This window comes from Hippoglossus stenolepis, chromosome 6, assembly GCF_022539355.2.
Source record: "Hippoglossus stenolepis isolate QCI-W04-F060 chromosome 6, HSTE1.2, whole genome shotgun sequence".
In the NCBI taxonomy this organism is placed as follows: domain Eukaryota; kingdom Metazoa; phylum Chordata; class Actinopteri; order Pleuronectiformes; family Pleuronectidae; genus Hippoglossus; species Hippoglossus stenolepis.
Window position 1 is genome coordinate 26,628,734 of NC_061488.1, and position 20,569 is coordinate 26,649,302.

General features: G+C 41.6%; 1 protein-coding gene across 1 annotated transcript; it reads left to right on the forward strand.

Annotated features, from left to right (window-relative positions):
- The first annotated feature begins 18,199 nt into the window (after positions 1-18,199).
- Positions 18,200-20,221, forward strand: pdyn (prodynorphin). Its single transcript, XM_035159631.2, has 3 exons — positions 18,200-18,324; positions 18,672-18,835; positions 19,519-20,221. Exons 2-3 carry the CDS (start codon positions 18,686-18,688, stop codon positions 20,062-20,064), a joined length of 696 nt encoding a protein of 231 aa, XP_035015522.2. The 5' UTR covers positions 18,200-18,324; positions 18,672-18,685; the 3' UTR covers positions 20,065-20,221.
- Positions 20,222-20,569: the final 348 nt, after the last annotated feature.

Sequence of the window (20,569 nt, forward strand, 5' to 3'; positions counted from 1 at the left end):
TCATCCAAGGCCCAATCCCATTTCACCCCTTGGCCCTACCCCTTCCCAATACCTGATGGGACGGAGGGGTAGGGCTAAGTGGTGGGGCTTTATACCCCTCCAAACGGAGATTTTTCCGACCCTCACTTTGAACGTAGGGGTACCCAGAATGCCTTGCGAATCACCGGCAAGCTGGGAGAGAGACCCACACATGTTTTCTCCATTAATAAGGATAAAAAAATTACGATAATGATTGTAAAATCTTAGTTTAATATCATTTCAATGTATTATGGTCTTTTTTCACAACAACCTTAAAACATGATAGATTTTTTGCATGATAGTCTTGTATTTTCACATGATTTCATGTCGCATCCCCCTCCCCTCTTTGAAGACACACAATGCACTTGATTGAACCCACGTATAGCAAGGCTGTTACTGAACTTAACTGCTCCTCTAGTAATAATTTTCAATGGGCAAGATAAGCCTCCAAAACAGGGTAGGGGTAGGGCCAAGGGGTGAAATGGGATTGGGCCCAAGTGTCCGGAAGCCCCAACATTTAAATTTGACTATAAACTGCGACATTTACACAGTGTTTTACACCTGAAACACCGCACACAAGCTCTCGCACCCAAGGGCACGTGTGGGGTGTGCGCTGCTTTCACTTGTGGACATTTAGGCTAAAAAAATGGTTTAAATGACACCGTTTCCAGTCGAATTTGAATGTCGGGGCTTCCGGACTCTTGTTGTATTTTTACATTTGAACAAATCTATTGTATTGGATTTGGCTGCAACACTGTTTACTCCAGAAACTCCATAAAGTTTTTTGTGGATTCAAACAACACCCCTTCATCGGCATAGTGGTGAGTAGATAATGAGTGAATTTTAAATTTTTCAGTGAACTATCCCTTTAAAGCAAGACACTGAAACCTAAATTGCCCCTGCACATAGATGCACTGTATAAATGTGTGTGTGAATGGCAAATCTGTACTGTAAAGCACTTTGAGTGGTCATCAAGACTAGAAAAGTGCTTTATAAATACTATGTGCCGTTGTAGCATGAATCGCATGTACACTGAGGTTTCTGTGCACAAATCTTCAATTTGCACACCTGCCAGTCGCACCAAACATCACCCATCATCACTTTAATGAATGAATTAATGAATAATAGTACAGGATTAAGTACATAAATGGTATTAACAGGAGACAATATTTGTATCAGGATACCAGAACGTTTAGTACGAAACCCTGAAACTCTGTTATTGTACCATCTTAAGCATTCTTTATTGTTTTATTCTACAGACATTTACAAGGTAACATTTGCTGTGGTGTTAAGTTCTGTGAAATGGCCTTGGGTTTCAGAGAAACTGAAAATAAGTCTCTGAAATTTTTTTACAAGATCTATTTCAAATCTAGAGAAATCAATCAGGATGTTTTTTTTTACATCAAGTTAATCAAATTCTTCAGTAACAACCTTTTTTTACAAGTTTTCATATGTGTGCTATAAAATCATTTCACGCACAAAACCTAGTGTATTTATCACTACATAGCTCCTTCAGTTCATTTTAATGCCTCTAAGTCAAGGAGACATCCACTAAAAGTGACAAAAGAAAAGCTGGGAATTATATGGAATTTGACAGATAAAATCAATATAATTTTGTTTGAGTAGCACCACATAGATACCACGTACATTTTCTATGTTACAAAGTTGATAACTAATTGTGTAATATTGTGGAGAAACACAATGAGCCGCACTGACGACTGTGGAGAGAAAAACACCACCTTTTTAACTGGAAGAAACCTCTAGAACCAGACTCATTGTGGGTGACCCTCTGCCTGGACCGGTTGGGGTGAAGACGAGGGGAAAAGAGGGAAGAGAAGAGAGAGAGAGGGAGGGGAAGAGAGAAGAGAGAAAAGAGAGAGACCAGGAACAGTTCATATTTAAGCACTGTCTGACTTAATCTAGGTGATTGTGTTCTCCAATGATAAATCACACATGTATGATAGATATCTTACATAAAAGACTGGCTGCAGTGTGATTGATATGTTTTGTATAAGGCATCAACATTTGACTTACTATCTATAGAAAGCCCTTTATTTGACCTGACACTAATCACACATATTGATTTATTGTCACACAGCTCTGAATCTGGTTTTCATTATTGTCCTGTTTTATTGCACTCTAATAAATAAATGAATGATACATTTTGAAGAAATTGTTTTTCAAGATGGATATATAAATATAAGAGGAATATTTTGACAGCATGGTGATTTGTAGCATTTGAAAAAATAATGTTTTTTCTATCTTTGTTGAATGTGTTGGTGTCCTAACATTAAAGATCCAGTGTGTAGGATGTTGTGGCATTTAGCAGCTAAAGCTACTTTCAGACATGCACTGAACTCTGCAGATCCATCATGTTTTCTCCAGAGGAAGTACATGTATGAACGCAAATGTTTGAGTGAGAGGCTCCACAGATTCTGTGGACTTTCTCTGCCTGGCCTCCTACTATAAAGTCCATAGAAATTTGTGGTGTGAACAGAGCAGGGGATCCCCCGCTGGATTCACTGCGAGCGATCAGGGGTTGATGACGCTTCTAACAAGCGACACTAGCAAAAATTAAAAATAAAGAAAATGAACATCTCCCAGTTAAAAAGCGGTGACACACATGTAGAAGACACTGACGAAGATGTCAAGAGAGTTTGTGGTTATGAGAGCTGACGATGGTGTCAGCGTGCTGTAAACATGATCTTGTGATCTCCACAGTAGAGTTAATACAGTATACAGTAGAGGATTTTTTGCTGTTGTGAATGCATCTCTGCAGAAAACCTCCCGCTGTGTTGTGCATGTGTGAAAGAAAGACTCTGGGTAAACTCCGTAGCCAATTCTCTGGACTTTACCCACAGGTCATGACTGATAACGACTTAACTGAACACCCTCCCCTCCCAAACATGTAGAAGAAGCTACAGTGGCCTTCAGGGAACATAAAAGAGTTAAAAGCTTTGGTTTGTCCCTTCTGGGCTATTTTAGAAACATAGTGGTTCAACATAAAGGGTTCATTCTAAGCTAATATAAAAACATCAATTATTCTTCAACAAATCAATCAATCAATCCAATTGTATTTGTATAGCCCATATTCACAAATCACAATTTGTCTCATAGGGCTTTAACAAGGTGTCAATCAATCAATCAATCAAATTTTATTTGTATAGCCCATATTCACAAATCACAATTTGTCTCATAGGGCTTTAACATGGTGTGACATCCTCTGCCCTTAACCCTCAACAAGAGTAAGGAAAAAGTACTGAAAAAAAACCTTTAAAAAGGGGAAAACGAACGTAGAAACCTCAGAGAGAGCCCACCATCAGCTTCCACCTTGATCATGGTCCACCACCACTATCCACAATCAGATGCATACACGATACAGGATCTGCCATTACTATCGAGATCTCTTATTCACAATCCAAGCCTGAATTCTGGGAGCGCAGTGCTCTAGTGGGTTGATAAGGTACTATCAGCTCTTTGAGGTATAATGGTGCCATATTATTAAGGGCCTTGAAGGTGAGGAGGAGAATTTTAAATTCTATTCTAGATTGAACCGGAAGCCAGTGTAGTGAAGCTAATACTGGAGAAATGTGCTCTCTTTTCTTGGTTCTTGTCAGGACACGTGCTGCAGCATTTTGGACAAGCTGCAGAGTCTTTAACGACTTACTGCTGGAGCCTGATAATAAGGAATTACAATAATCAAGTCTGGATGGAACAAAGGCATGGACTAGTTTTTCTGCATCTTTTTAGATATTACGCAAGTGGAAGAAGGCGGTCCTAGAAATTAGTTTTAAGTGAGAATTAAAGGACAAATCAGGATCGAAGATCACTCCCAAGTTCCTGACTGTTTCATTGGAAGCAAGGGCAATGTCGTCTAGTGCAGCTATATCATTAGATAATGTATCTCTAAGGTGTTTAGGGCCAAGTATTAGAACCTCTGTTTTCTCTGAGTTTAATAAGAAATTCAAACAATTCTTAGTTTAACTTGACTTAGTTTAAGTCAAGAAAACCTATCCAAATTATAATCCAGTGGAGGAAATAGTCCAGGAAGCAAGGCTTGAGTCTGCAGGAAAACTGTAAACCTTCAGTACCATCATTATCATCATTTCCTGTCACAAGATGACATTTTGCATTTTTCAGAATGATATTGTTTGGAAACATGGATCACAGAAGACAGGTTGGTGGGGAAAGGAAAGTGGCAGGGTTAGATAGAAAATATTCTTTTATTCTTGTTACACATACTTAAGTACAGTCAGTAAACATGTGTTATTCTTATTATATAACAAAACATTGATTGATGTGAGAAATCATTCAAATGTCTAAGAGGCTCCCTGTTATTAATGTGATGTGAGTGAGACTGGTTGCCATTGTTTTGGATAAATTAGCTAATTTGAGACATGAATGAAGTGTTTTGGTGATTTGAGTTTTGTGGGTTAGATAAATTGTTCGGTGGAGATGGAGGTAATGCAGACTGTATGAAGAGTTTTGAAAAAGTGGCCTCAGTATTGACCGATGCTAGTGATCCATAATGTTTCCTTTTACTGGTGTTTTTTAGGTCAGTTTGTTTGAATTGATTACATTTTTAAAACAGTATTTTGGTACAAACGTTGGTACAAAGGTGTTTTGGTGGCCTGAGTGCATGTTGGATGTGATATGAGCTACATGTCGATAAGATAACTGTGTGAATTCTTGTCTTGTTTGTTAGCAAACATATCCACTCAAGTCAAGGCTGCCTGAGGTTCAATTTCTTTGTATGACATTTGATTCAAACATGTGTAAGCCTGTTTTTTACCTCTGCACCACTTAAATCCTGCCACATGCATACTCCCTGACTTTACGGTATCAAGTCTGACAACTCTAAAAATTCATAATTTGTGATTCTCTCCATATAAATGGAGAATGACGTCAAGGAGAAAGCTACACACTCTTTTATTAAAACATGAAGAGATTCCCCAAGGCGAACAGCATTTCTACCACCTTGTGATTCACGTTGTCTCTCTGTTGAAAGAGGTGAAAATGTATAAAGTGATCAAGAAGGTTTATTTATGGTAGTTATGGCAGCGTTTCTTTACGGCTGCTATGGTTACCTTCACACCAGATACGCTGTATAGCTCAGGTTGGCGGTGTTGTTGTCGCTTGTACACTCAGCTCACTTTTGTCTCATAACAGATCTTTTTCATTGGTGGAGGTGTGACGCGTCATCAAGAAGTCAGCGGGTGAAGGTACGGAGAGGAGCTGTGTTACTGTGTGTGATGATGGTGATGACGATGATGATGATGATGATGATCTTGATGATGATGATGATGCATGGAAAATGCATGGATGATGCCTGGGAAGAGGTTTCAGTTTACCTGTTAAGCACCACGAGCAAGGAGCATGTTTCTGAATGAGCAAGGAAATGGACAAACAATAAGGACATTTATTATTTCATGCTCACTGAATTCAAGACAAACAATACAAGGATACTACCTGTGTAATTGTGCTGTAAATCATGACACATAAGATAACACCAGGCTTCTGCGTGTGTTTGTGTGTGCGTTCTATGTGTGTGTGCGTGCATGTGTGTCTGTCTGTCTAACAGCATGTGGGAGTAGTAAGCTAGTGTTCTGTGGGAGATGCAGGTGTCTCCAGGTTACTGGAGAATGTAAATGCAAACAAGGCTGCTCAAACAGAGGAAGGGAGAGTGTTTATAAAAACCTGGGGCCACACACATCATTGAGTGTGTGAGTGTGCGGGGGTGTGTGTGAGAGTTAGAACGATATCTTATTGGTCGATATATGGCCAATGTTGGAATGTTTTTGAAGTACTGTACATTGTTATAGGAGTTAGATTTGTTGAACTGTAATTATCGATAACATTAATACCATGATTTGAGATGTATTCACGGTAAGACCATTTGGTTTTTATATAAGAACTATACCTGATCTCTTTCGTTCAGTTTAAACAAACTGAACTAAAACTAAAGAGATTTACTCAACGCACACACTGTGCTTCACTAAATCAATAACATTTGATTGATTGACTTGAACTCAGCGTGGTTTTGCATCAAAGCAAAAAATAAAAACCAAGGAATTTGTTCAAGCCTCACATTTATTTAATATTAATTATTTTGGCCCACATCCCACATCTGGGATGATGGCACTTGATGGCTCTGCTCCTGTTTGCCAAAGATGAGCCACAAATGTGCCATAGCAATACCGCCATTTGCAATACTGCAAAGGTGGCCTGAAATAGTTTTTTTTTTTATTTGTGTCCTATTCACCATCTACCACAAGGGCCACTTTAGGTTCACATCCAGATTACACCTGGTCTAGAGCACCACATATTTGCCAAAAAAGACCCACATTTGTTTAGGGACATTTTTTTATTTACTTGTCTGAGGCACCCAATTACTGATTGAATGGGCAACCCATTTACGGAGCCTTGAGACCTCCTGCAGCGGTCGCAGGTTTGATTCCGACTGATCCTCTTCTGCATGTCTACCGAGCTCTCTGTCCCGCTTTCACACTTAAACCCTGTCCTATCGTTAAAGGCTTAAAGCTTAAAGGTCAGATGTGTCAAAGTGCAGCCTCATAAAGCTACTAGTATGGCTGTAGGGTTTGTTACTAAGAGTGAACCACTTTGTGATTCTTTTTTAATCAAATGCCAGTCCAATGAATTTCCTGATGTGGCAGGGCTGTGCCCAAGATTTAACATGAGCTTAAACAGTTGCCATACTAGCTTATTAGTAGTTAGCCTGCCAAACTGCCTTTGCTATCGGGAGCAATTAGACCCCATGGAGAGATTACACCGAAGAAAAAGATACGATTTGCTATTTAAAAGAAAATTGATGGTAAGGGATGAGATGTTCATTACTCACCATGGATGTGTTGTCAAAAGCTTCAAGAGCTTCACAAAACAGTGATGTGAGTGAGTGGCTGAAAACCACTTTCAGGTTAAAGGGATAGTTCAACCAAAATTTTAATTCAATCATTATCAGCAAGGAGGGCAGTCTCAGTTGAGTGGCCTGCCTCGAAACCAGGCTGGTGAGGATCAAGAAGGTTGTTCTGGTGAAGATAGGAGGAGAGTTGATTAACGATAGCTCGCTCGAGAGCTTAGGAAAGAAAGAGAAGAAGAGAGACAGGTCTGTAGTTGTTTACTTCAGACGGGTTGAGGGTGGGTTTCTTGAGGAGAGGGTTAACTCTTGCCTCCTTAAGAGATTAAAGGAAACAGCCAGTTGACAGGGAAGTGTTAATGAAATGGATGAGAAAAGGAAGAAGGTCTGGAGCAATAGACTGGAGAATGTGAGAGGGGATTGGGTCAAGGGGGCAGGTGGTTGTTACCAGGGTTAGAACTTGATTGGGAGACAGGGGGTGAAAGAGGAAAGAGAAGGGGATGAAGATAATGGAAATGTAATTACAGAAGGTGGGTTTGAGAATGTCATCTATCTTTTTAATAAAGTAGTTGACAAAGTGGCTTGGTAGAAGGGTGGAAGGAGGAGGGGGACTGGGGGGTCAAGGAGGTTGGAAAAAATGGACAAGAGTTTTTTGGGGTTGGATAATGAGGATTGTATTTAAGTTTGGTACAAAGAGATTTGGCTGCAGAGATAGAGGCAGAGAAGGAAGAGAGAAGAGAGTGATAAGTGAGCAGCTCATCAGGGTGTTTCGATTTTTTGCCATTTCCTTTCTGATGCTCGCAAAGTGGCTCTGTCGGCGCGCGCACCGAGTCGACAACCACGGAGCTGGGGAGGACTTGTGTACCTGTCGTGAAGTAAGATGACGGAGAGAATCAAGAGAGGAGGACAGAGTAGAGAGGAGAGTATCTGTGTCAGAGTTAGGATGCATGAGTGAGAAAGAGTCAGATGAAGGGAAGCTGATGAGGCCATCTCCTCAATATCTCCTGACTTCTCTCATTTGGATGACAGTGGCTGGACAATGAGAGAACAACATAAAGATATATAGTAAGCTGATTTACTATGTATGTCACACATATTGCATGAAATATAGCAACTTCTATAATAAATTTCTGTTCGATCACACTCTAACTCCATCTAAGTGTCCATCTGTAAAAACATTAAATGGACCCTGCTTTACTATAAGTCATTCAAAGTCATCTCATATGGTCTGTGTTGCTTTTTGTTACTGTACTACATATAAAACTCCTCCGTTTAAACCTTATGTGAGGGATACACTGTTGTAGAGTCAATAAAAGAAATATCGGCATATCGGTCAAACCCCAGTGCCTTTGTGTGTGTGTGTGTGTGTGTGTGTGTGTGTGTGTGTGTGTGTGTGTGTGTGTGTGTGTGTGTGTGTGTGTGTGTGTGTGTGTGTGTGTGTGTGTGTGTGTGTGTGTGTGTGTATGTGTGTGTGTGTGTGTGTGTGTGTGTGTGGTGTGTGCATGTATGTGAGTGTATGTGAAAAGCCTTAGGAGTGGATTAATCATTTATTGAAAAAAACAGCAGAAACAAATGCAGCCTTGTCCTTCAGAGGGTGAGCAGCAGACACATCGGTGTCTTATTTGGTTGGTTGGAACGGAAGCTCCTGTTTCGGGTGGCTGGTGCTCAGAGGTCCTCCTCTTCACTGTGTCATCTAACTGAAGGAAAACAGCAAACATTCAGTGCTGTTTTGGTCTGCACATGGGATTTGTTGATCATGAGAAAAATGTAGAATATCAGCAGATGAATATTGATATATAAACACCCCTATAAACCTCAAATTGTGTACATTTTCTTTGTGTATGAACTAAACAAATAAGGGTAAACACAAATGAGAAATAACATATGTATTAGAAAGCTTTAGGTGTATTTCTGAACAGTGGACTGAACCATCTTGTCTTTAAGATAAGCTTGGCTAACCATGTCGTGTACATTTTTTATGTTACTATTGTGTAAAACAAAAAAACATCTGTGTCCTGACAAGAGTTTTGGCTTCTTGTCCGAAATAATCTCTGTCATTCTCACTCAGTTGAAAATCATATATCACGTGATCATACACTGGTCATTTGCTCTAAGTGTTAACAGGAGGCAGATTGTCTATTCTGCCCCATGCCAGAAGACAAAGGACAACATATTATCTTTAGACAACAATTTATGTTAAAAACTGGTAATTACTGGGAGAAACTTGGTGTAGGAGGTTGTATGGAAGAAGCAATGTCTAAAATTCAAATGGTTCAAAGTATTATTTTAATAGTCATTGGAACAGATTAACAGTAAAGGACAGGGAGCCATAACAAAGCAGGAAGAATCAGAATCAAATTTTATTGTATATATACGAATTGCCTGTGGTTGGTGTGCATAACACAATGACATAAACAACAATATATACAGAAAACAATAGGCACGTGTGCTAAGGCAGGATTGTTCGATAGTGCCAACAATATATGTGTTATGCGGGGGCGTCAGTGTGATGCAGGGCGTTGGACACTGCCATGGAAAACGTTCAGGTGCGTTTGTCTGATGGCGACCTTTCCAGATAGTCTGAATAGGTGGTGGATGGAAGGATCAGCAATGATCTGCCTGCCTTCTGGTCTGGGTGAACAGGAGCGCAGGTACACGACCTCTCAGCGACATGATCCGCAGTCTGCTGTCCTTGGCAGGAGGGAACCACGGTAATTGTAGGTGAGATGACTCAATGATCGAGAACACCATCTTTCGCATGTTGAATTTTTCGTTAGGAAGACATCTCTGGGCTCGGTGATATTCAGCCACCTCAGGTCCGTATATAGTCCCCAGGAATCAAGACTGTTTAACTGGAGTCCAGTGAGGGGCGGTTTGGGCTGCTCCTCCTGTCGCCATCTACAGTTTGTTAGCCCAGGTTCTGCTGCAGGAAGCCAGGCTGTCTTGTAGGGCCTCGTCCCCATTGGAGATAAAATTAGGGTTTGTGTCTAAAGAGTTTGACAGAGGCTGAGAAGTTGTTGTGTAGAGGAGAGAGGAGGCACATGGGCTCAGTGCTGGTCCGGCAGCCTCCGCCCCTCTGTCAGAGTAGTCCGCAGGGCCGGCACGCTCAGCGCGTCTCGGAGAAGGCGGGCGTATAATCGGGCTGGTCCAAACAGATCCTGCGGTGGGAGTCAGTGCTGAGGATGAAGTGGTCCATGTTGTCAAACCTGTTGGCTCTGTAGGCAACTGCAGGTGGGTGTTGGTTTGGCCTGGGTGGCAGGCAAGGTCTAGACAGGCGACGGTCTGTAGTCATAGGTCTGATCTCTGCTTTTGGGAGGGATGATGGTGATGTTTGAGGGGGGTACGATTCAGCCAGTGGTTTGAAGATGTCCGGAACACTGAACAGCTGTCAGTACCTGATGTGAGGGTCTGTCAGCCGCGGGTTCATCTCTTCAGTGGGACATCTCTCTCTGAATGAAGGTGATGGAGGAGTCTGGGACCATTTGTGGTGTTTGTCAGGCTGGGTAGCTGGGGTCGGGGGTAGGTTAGAACTGGTCATTGTCTGTATCTGCAGAACCATTCAGTGTTAGTTAGGTCTTCACAGTTTATTGCGCTGATAGGCCCCAACGACGTTGTGCATTGTTCCAGCTTTGAATACGTCGTTGCTCCTAATCCTGCACGGATCTGACCTATCTGTCCCCTTGAGGCATCTAACCTGTTTGATTGCGAACAGGCTTGTCGTTGTTGTAACTCACCTGGTGCGTGTTGGAACATCTGTCCTAAGCTGATGGCGTCAGCATCTGTAATTGTCAGGCTGTGGAAGTTTAAAATGTCCCAGTCTGTGTTGTCGCACAGCCCTCCACTCACTCCAGTTCTAGATCCAGCACAGCAGGTTTGATTTATTTCTGTCTGTAGGCCGGGATCAGATGAATGTGATAGACCAGCAGGATGCCTGCTGATGGTACTTGCAGGTCATTCTGGTGGCATTAACAAACTGTTTGTATTGTGTAGTGTTGAAAGACTTGACTCCAGAAAATGAGTTTGAACTGGTGGGAACAGAAGTAAGTAAGTGGGTGAGGACCAGGTAAGGATGATCAAGGTGGAGGGGCACAACAACAGAGAAGGTGAGAACAGACAAGTTCTTATAGAAATGAAGGATATTATCCTTCATTTCTATTATATGGATAATATCCCAACATTTTGCATGCATTCACAAGCACTTGGTGGATAAGCAACCATCAAGAATAATCACGTGTGTGTGGAGGGAAAAGTGATGCAGAACAACAACTGACAATGAAGGATTTAGAGAGCAGAACATGGCTGGAGTTGACGAAGCAGACGACATTCTATCTGAATTAAAGGTTCAGTGTGGGGAATTTAGTGACATCTAGTGGTGAAGTTGCATGTTGCAGCTGAATACCCCTCACCTCATCCTGTCCTTATGGTGGCCCTGAGAGCTCAACGCACTGCAACTTAAGAAAACACATGCAAGTGGACAAAACACAAGCAAAGTAAGAAAACATCTTCATCAATTTCACAACACAACGCAACACATTACAGAAATGCGCTGCAACTACAGAAATGCGCTGCAAATACAGAAACGTGCTGCAAATACAGAAAACGACAACGGAAGTGTTTCCAGAGGACACCTAACAGTGATGGACACGTCCGTTTGTTGTTGCTGCCGCAGTTTGGAGTTGTTAAGTCGGTGTCCGTCAGTGATCTTGGAAAATTTGCTAAACTGTAAACGTTTTTGGTTTATTTTAATAAATAATAAACTTTATTACTGCAGATGTATCCTGTTAACCCTCTGAGACCCACTGGGCCGTATACGATCTCAAATATCATAATATCCTCATATCATATCTTTAGAGCATCAGGACTCCTCAACGGTCTGAGCTAGAGACATGCCATTTTTTCCTGTTCAACTGAATAAACAGCGCTAACAAGCAAGCCCCTGTTCGTGAGGCAATGTATTGTCCATATTGGGCAGGGGTAGGCAACCTTTACTATCAAAAGAGCAATTTTGCCCCTCTTCCGAGCTCTGATCTCACTGTGCGTCTCTCCGAGTGAGTGAGTGGGGGCGGAGCCCCGGGGCCACACACTGGCCCGTTTCTGGTATTTCATGATGGCCTGATACGATGATGATTTTAAAAATGAACGTGACGTTCACTCAAGTTCATCGTTACGTTCACGTTAATCATATGAAAACTGATTCGTTAAGTTCACCGTTCGCGAACATTTTTTGTGTCTCCTGTGGCAGCAGTGTCCGTCACTTTTAGCTGTCCTCTTCCGTTGTCGTTTTCTGTATTTGCTGCGCGTTTCTGTATTTGCTGCGCATTTCTTTATTTGCAGCGCGTTTCTGTAATGTGTTGTGTTGTGTTGTGAAATTGATGAAGATGTTTTCTTACTTTGCTTGTGTTTTGTCCACTTGCATGTGTTTTCTTCAATTGCAGTGCGTTGAGCTCTCAGGGCCACCGTATGTCCTTCCAAACATGAAGGAGAACTTGTGGTAGCCTTCAGTTGTCATAAAAACTCATAAGGTGTTTAGTTTGTCCAGTCTGGGCTACTGTAAAAAACATGGCCTCCGTAGAGAGGACCAGCTCGAGATGTAAATATGAAGAATTCAAATATAAAAGGCCCATTCTTGGGTTAAGAAAACAACAATTCATACAATTTAGATGAAACACACTAGTGAAAACAACACTAGGATTATTTTATATTCAATTTCTGCCAATAGATCCCTTTCATCTAAATCTTACACACTGGACCTTTAACTGAAATTAAATTTTTAAGATGTTTTTAATAAAACACTAGCATTTACCTCGCCTTGCCAGGATTTTTGTAAACTCTCAAGATCTACTGGAGGATTTTAAATCTCACAACTACATTTTGGAGGGCCATCTCCAAAACTTGGTTGTAGCCCTAACTGATATCTGGAGTGGACACCTTACTGTTATCCGCCCACAAATGAGAGGAGGGCCCCTGGTTTAATATGACGTCTTATGGGAGAACATCACTTCTGCCGTCTCCTTATGAGGGAGTTGGGCAGGGGAACAGGACCATCTTGGAGTTAAAGTCAATGAAAATTTGAGAATAGGGTTATCTTAGTATGACAACAGAATGGATGAAACCAGAGGGAGTTAGGGATGAAGCTCCGTTATCTTCTTCCAGAGAATGCCACCATGAATGCAATTTGAGGAGATTGAGCAGGGACAAATGCTCGCAACCCACTGCAAATCCTGCCACTGGAAAAAAAATGGATTCACTGGAGAACCTGTTGGACACACTGCACATGGTTCATCCAGGTAGACAAAACCAAAAGCATACAACATGTCACACAACATGCTTCCCTATACCAAAAGATTATCTAGTGGCCACATGAACGCCATTTTCCTTTATCACCCTCCCTGAGGTGAACAAAATGGTGAGAATATTGTGAGAGGAGAGCATCAGTTCAAAGGTAGTAGATATGAGTGGAAGGGTGTACTCTACATCATTGAGGTCAAGATTGACTATGCAGGGAGTTCTGGATGTACTGAATCATTTATTGCTTCAGAAAGGGAGTAGGGATGGACTTTGATAGGTGAAGCAGGAACCTGGGATCCAACCAATGGCACAATAATATGGTTGATGTAGAGGCAGTGATATAGCACAAGTCTTGTTAATCACTTCTTGATCCAGATACACAGGGGGAACACCAGTCAGAGAAGTCTGAGGGAGAATCGGAGCACTAGGGAAGACAATGATAGGTGAATTCAACATGTGGGATCTTCTTCAATACCAGGGTATGATGTGAAAATGATGGCATAGTGCGTTGAGGCTGGCAATCACTTTCTGGGTCTGGGAAGTGATCGTAGGGGGGGCTATTTAGTCATGTTATTCTGGAAAGTGTCCTGTACAACATGAAGCTCCTAGAAACCACAAACCAGTATCATTAATAACAACTGCTTGTGGTAATATTGTGGCTTTCCCTCACGACTGGGGAGCTGACTGGAGATCTGATCAAACAGTCCCATGGTCAGTCAGTCAGAACCAGGTTGGACTGTAACAACAAAACAAGATAAAGCCCAGAAACTCACAGGTGGTGTAAAATTCAAATATTCCAATGTTATAACTCAAAAATGTCCAGGTCCTACAGGAGTAATCATTCTAAAAAAGCACAGTAGCAAACTCTGAGGGGAAAAACAAGGAAAAGACCGGAAAGCAATGCTACGCAATGAGATACAAGCAAAGGACGAGCAGGTTAGCCAGCTGTCTAACACTGGCACATTATAGAAATGTTGATCTCCTTATAAATATATAAATGAATGAAATGAAACAGGCTGGACAGGTGGGAGCAGCAGGGACAGGTAGGTAGGTGGGGACAACACACAAGGGCAGGAACTGAAAGAGTGAACAGAGAAAGTGAAAACACAAAATAAAACAGGAAACCAGATAATGAAACAATACAACAAGATCTTACAATCTGGGAGTCAGTGATCCCTTTGTGCACAATCACAATCTGGCAATTTACACTACCATTAGCCACATAATAATATGTCTCAGAGGAGGAGAGAGTTTGCATGCTATGTGATTTAAATGAGATGAATACAAATACAATTATTCACCAGTTAGTGCTAGTACATAGACATAGGTAGGGATATAGATAGGTATAGACAAAAACTAATTAAAAGAAGTAAAAATAAGTGTAATCTGTTTTGGATTGTATATGGTCATGGGGCTTTACAGGATGGGTGTGGTATTTTGTTCTGTTCATTCATGTATATATTCACATTTCCACTTGCATACATGTGTCTGTTCCGTTCTTTTTTCCCTTTTCCTTCTCTGCTTTCCTTTTATTTCTCTTTGTTTTTTTCTTGTTTGTTTTTTGTTTGTTTGTCTTTATTATATTATTTTCTTAGATACTTGATAATTAGCCTATAATTAGTGATTGTCATCATTAAGCTAGTTACTTGGCAGAAAATAATTAATTATATGATTTTACCCTGACTGAACATTAAGTCGTCCCAGTCAACCAATCTCTATAGGATGACATCAACATTAAAAACAGATCATCATCCTTCATTCCATTCGAGGTCATGGGAAACCTTAGTGTCAGGTTCCCGGTACTTCCTCTGTAACCTGGTTGTCGCTTTGCATAACACAACATGGGAAAAATATGGCGTTCCCTGAGAGAACCCCAATGACCCAGTGGTAGACACCTGAGCTGTTTTAAGACATGAAGAACTCTGGAGAATTGGGTCTGGACATTCTCCTGAGGTTTCCGTTTACACATGCACAACGCAGCAGGAAATTCATTGCTCAGACGCATTCACAGGAAGATGCAGGATGTAATGAATAAATTCTGCTGTGAAGGTCACGTGTGTTTGTTACCAGCACAGCAGGCGTCTGACCGTCTCACTAAAGCTCTCTTGACATCTTTGTCAGTATCTTCTGTGTATGGCAGTGCATTTTCAGCGTGAGAACCATTCACTCGTGGTGAATCTTGCAGAGGATCTCTCACATCAACTCCTTCAGAGTTTCTGCTGACTTTATACAAGGGGGCCAGGCGGGAAATTCCGCAGAAACTCCAGAGGCTCTTACTTGGACATTTGTGCATTCTCACACATACCTCCTCTATCATGATCTCCGGAGCAGCTCACGAGCCAGCCCTACCTATAAGCTTTAAGTGTCAATTTTCCTTGACACTTAAAGTGGGAAAGTGGCTCTGCCTCTGTAAAACACATGTATACCCAACTCACTCTCATTTATTTCTGTGTAGATAGTCTGCCATTGCATTTTGTAATTTTCGAAAAATTGTTTAAAAAGGCCCACTGTGGGTACTGATATATTTTGTATCCTTTTTTTCCCCCTATTTTTCTTTTCTTTTTTCAAATGCGCTTGATAATAATAACTTGATAACAAAAAGCGGTCCTTTGTCTGAGAACTGTGACATGAGCTGTGTGATAATTTTAGAAGGTGTCAGCACCCTGGGTGTTGCAGAGCAGCACCTTCTACGGAGCATAGGAATATACTGTGACACTGTGACAGTGCAGTAAGTGATGAAACACTGTTGTCATGGTAGTTACAGAGATTTGTTTTTATCTTTAAGTGATTCATTTAAAAAACATGTATCTAAAATTAAATGTGCAAATAGAATCAAATATCATCAGCTTCCACCGAGTGTAGTGGCACATCTGCAAATCAACAACTAATTCAAATGATTTTGGAATAAGATGTCCGCAGACTGCATGTGAGGACAGTACGAGTGTGTTACAAACGCCTCAAACAGACTCAAAGTATAGCATTGGTCTGCAGATGTGCTTAAAAGGCTTCAACCTTGAAATGGGATGAGGCTGAATTGTAATGTGCCGATCATTTCATTGGGTCCTACTCTGCAACACAGAGCACTGGCTTTGCTGTTTATCTCATACATGTTGCAACCTCAAGGTATTCACCGACCACACAAACCTCATTAATGTAACGACGACACAGAGTGGGTGTCTGTTGATTTGCTAAGAGGTGGGGGAGGTGTGGACATATTCCACCCATATGTAACATATATATAAAGAAACTGTCAGTGTCTGTAGGCTATTTTTTGTTTCTAACGATTGAACTGTTGATCCACTACCTGCTCAGATTTTGTAACCACATCTCCCCATCAGCTGATTCTAGGGTTGGGCAGTAGGTTTTGATACCGCAGTTTACGGTTTTACTGGCTGATTAAAATATCACATTATGGGAGCCACCAATCACTGCTATGCTTTTTCTGTCTCAAGGCTTTAGTGCACTTCAACTGTGAGTTCCATCTTGTAATGATTTCAAATATTTGTTGTCTATTTTTATGTGAAGCACTTAATGTGTGCAAAAGATGTAGTATAAAAGGGGCTATACAAATAAAGTTTATTATCATTATTATTACACAATGACAGATATGTGATGCACGTTCCAGTTTCACTCTCTGAACAGAAACAGAATAACAAACATAAAAAACATTAACGACCTCTATTTACAACAAATACAAAATGTAGTGGTGCAGAGCAAGTACCAACCAGACATCTGTACTGTGGAAATCTCTGATAACAGGGGGTCCTGTTACAAGTTATTTATTTCACAAATAACTTGGCTGTAGTACAGGATGGGTCATCCACTAATTAGAGGGTTGGCGATTCCATCCCTTCATTTCCCTTGCCTACATGCCCTTGTGCAAGACACTGAACTTGATGTGTAGATAGGATGTGTGAGTGATACACTGTCACTGGGTGAATATGACTCATAGTAAGCTATATATTATTTTTCAAACATTTTCAAATACCCCTGATACTGTACTTTATTTGTACTATCAACCCTAACTGATTCAATACAAATGGAGTTATTAATAAACTACACATGAAGTAAACAAAGTATTAACAGCTCTCCTTGATGAAGAGTCTATGTGACAAGGGTCCAGCAGGCCTTTCATTGGGTTTTCCGAGCCCCTTTCTTTGAATAAAAGTATGTTGCTACTTCCAATACAGTGTAGATTGTAGCACCAAGAGCAAACTGTCATGACTGGTTTTCCCAACACTACAGAGTTGGCACCATCACCACTTCCGTATGTTCCGTGGAGCCTTTTGGCTTCTTTCAGCTCGTTACTGTTTTGGTTCAGTCTGGTCCACTTGTTTTCAGACAGAAGCTCTGACGGACACAGTTAAAGAGTAGCAGGTGAACAAACGGAGCATCTTAAGACTTAGATACTGTACAGAGCTAAAAGAGAGACTGGGTTTTACCATCATCCAGTGAACACCACTCCTTAAAGCTGCTCTGTAACTACTGGACATGGAAATCAAAAGTTGTTTTCTAACATGTAAGCCACTTATCAAATGTTAATATTGGGTAAGATCATGGTCTAGATTCACTTGCTGTTTGGACTTTGGTTAATTTTTGGATCCCTCCTGCTGTGTCAGGTTTCTGCTTTGGTTTGGCTGCTAGAGTCAGTCACTGTTTTTATTTTTACCCAGACTAATTAGACTTACAGTAAGTATTTGTGGATCAGTGTTTTCCATTCATCTCTACATCAAATCATTTTAGTCATGGTTTGTTTCAGTCCTACTGTTGTGTGATTTACAGAGATGGAATTACAAAGGTGATGATGATGATGATGATGATGATGATGATGATGATGATGATGATGATGATGATGATGATGATGATGATGATGATGATGATGCTGTGTCTCCTGTCTCTGTGTGGGCGTTGTTAAAAACTCCAGGAGCGGGGAGGCGGTGGGATTATTTACGCACTTTATTCCCCTCCCATTGGTCCGTTAATAGAAGCTGCTCTGATGCGCGGCGGTGACACAGCCAAGTCTCCGGCGATAAAAAGACGGCGCCGCGCAGCAGAGCGCAGGAGAGCGGACAGCGAGCTTGCACTTGAAGGTAGATGCGCCTCTGCGAGTCTTAACGCGCCTGGAAGTATCTCCAACTCCTGAGGTACTGACTGTGACTTGTCTTTGTGAAACTGTCATTTAGACCACGTGTATTGCATCTGTGCTTCAACAAGAGGTTATGATGGAAAGACTTGGCACCAGTGCGCCATTACGCACAGTGCACAAGTCGACGTGGTCAATACAAGTAAAGTGTTCTCATTATGTATTTTTAAAGCGCTCTAAATGAATAATATTTGATTGTAATTGACATTGAGTGAAGTTGTTTATCAATATTTGGAGATATATATCACCCAAAAAAACAAACCTGATTCTGAGCCTAATGTACTCCTGTCTCTCTCTCTCTGTGTGTGTGTGTGTGTGTGTGTGTGTGTGTGTGTGTGTGTGTGTCAGGGACCTGCTGAAGAATGGAGTGGTATGTCCTGGTGCTGATCCTGAGCTTGCCGCCCTCCATTCATTCAGACTGCTCTTCACTGTGTCAGAAATGTGTTCAGCAAGTCCTCAGCCCCGACGCAGCTTTCAGCAGCAGCAGCAGCAGCAGCAGCAGCAGCGGCCTGGTAAGACCTACGCCTCAGGCCATTACTGCGCCTTTTTTACTTTTCTATACAAGCCTCCTCTACAGATGGGATGACCTCCAATTTTAGTGATCATGAAAATTCTAAATTAGGAAAAGAACTAAATTTTTCTATAACATTACATTACATTTCATTTAGCTGACGCTTTTATCCAGCGACTTACAATAAGTGCGTTCAACCATGAGGGTACAAACCCAGAACAACAAGAATCAAGAAAGTACAATTTTCTTCAAGAAAGCCAAACTAAAAAGTGCTATAAGTAAGTGTCATATAAGAACTTTACTTTTACTTTATTTTATTATCGTGCTTTTGATTATTCCGAATGAATAATGAGAAAATAAATATCCTAAGTGAGACACAATATCACAGGAGTAACAATAGGTTTGAGTGAACAAAGATGGAAGATGGCGCCTCAAAGATAGAAAATTGTTTGAAAAACTGTGCTTTCTGATTTTAAATTGTTTTGTTTTAATGTTATTGTTTTTTGTATCCCTGTACAGCTACCTATAAGATGCGTTATAAATTAAACTGCCTTGTCTTGCCTATAACGTGCGAGGTGGAGCTGTGGTCTTATGTTTTAAAGAGTAAATCTGACCTGAGCATGATCTCACGTCTCACACTCTTCTGTGTGTGTGTGTGTGTGTGTGTGTGTGTGTGTCGTGCAGTCGTGCAGTGCGGAGTGTGAGGCGCAGAGCTGCGTCCAGGTGCCGGGGCTGGCGGACTTCCTCCAGGATGAGGGCGCGGAGGAGGAGGAGAGGCAGCAGGCGGAGCTGGTCAAACGCTACGGCGGCTTCATCAAGAGAATCGACAAGAACAAGAACAAAATCTTCAGCTCGCCGGTGCGCGACAACTACATCATGAAGGCCGCCGCGCTGCCCCAGAAATACGAGGACCTGTTGAAGAGGCTGGAGGAGCGAGACGCGCACGACGCACCGGAGGACCCGACGCTGCTGCGCACTTACAGTAAACGCTACGGCGGCTTTTTACGCAAATTCGGCCCCAAATCAAGGAGGAGTAGCTCGGCGGAGCAGGAGAGCCAGGAGCCCGAGGAGCTGCAGAAGCGCTACGGAGGCTTCATGAGGAGGATCCGACCAAAGTTAAACAACCTGAAGTGGGACAAGCGCTACGGAGGCTTTCTGCGGCGCCACTTCAAAATCTCTGTGCGCTCAGTGGAGGAGCCCTATTCCTCCTACGATGATCTGAGCCTATAAAAAAATCTAACTAACACTGGAAGGAACTCGTGCAGGTTCACCTGAAGCGCCACCATCTCTCCACGAGTATCATATGCCTGCCTACCATGCTTGTAGCCTACTCTGCTGCCTTCTGTGTATACTCTGTGTTGTCGGCAGTATAGTCTCTTTCAATAAAAGATGCTTGTTTATTAAAACCATGAAATGTTCCACTGATTTCAGCCTCAGTGCCAGCCTGCCTTCAGAGTTCACCACATGTATTATTGTACCTTGTTCACCAGCTCAGAACCTGGACACGACCAGATGAGATGTATTTTATACGATCCCCTAAACACGCTCTGTAATTCACATAGGCTACATCATGTGCACTGGAAATACATATACACGTTTATTGTGCATTTGGCTCATTATTACAGCTAACGGTATGGTTGTATTCACCGACTTCAGCTATAAAGCAATAAAAACTATAAAGAAAGAAAATAAGGGGATGCCAGATTCACAGATTTTATAATTTGACATAAATATT

Bases quoted from the DNA above. Each gene is read 5' to 3' on its own strand.
- pdyn (XM_035159631.2), top strand. From the start codon at position 18,686: ATGGAGTGGTATGTCCTGGTGCTGATCCTGAGCTTGCCGCCCTCCATT. The intron at 18,836-19,518 runs GTAAGACCTACG...TGTGTCGTGCAG, and splicing joins GCAGCAGCAGCAGCGGCCTG to TCGTGCAGTGCGGAGTGTGA.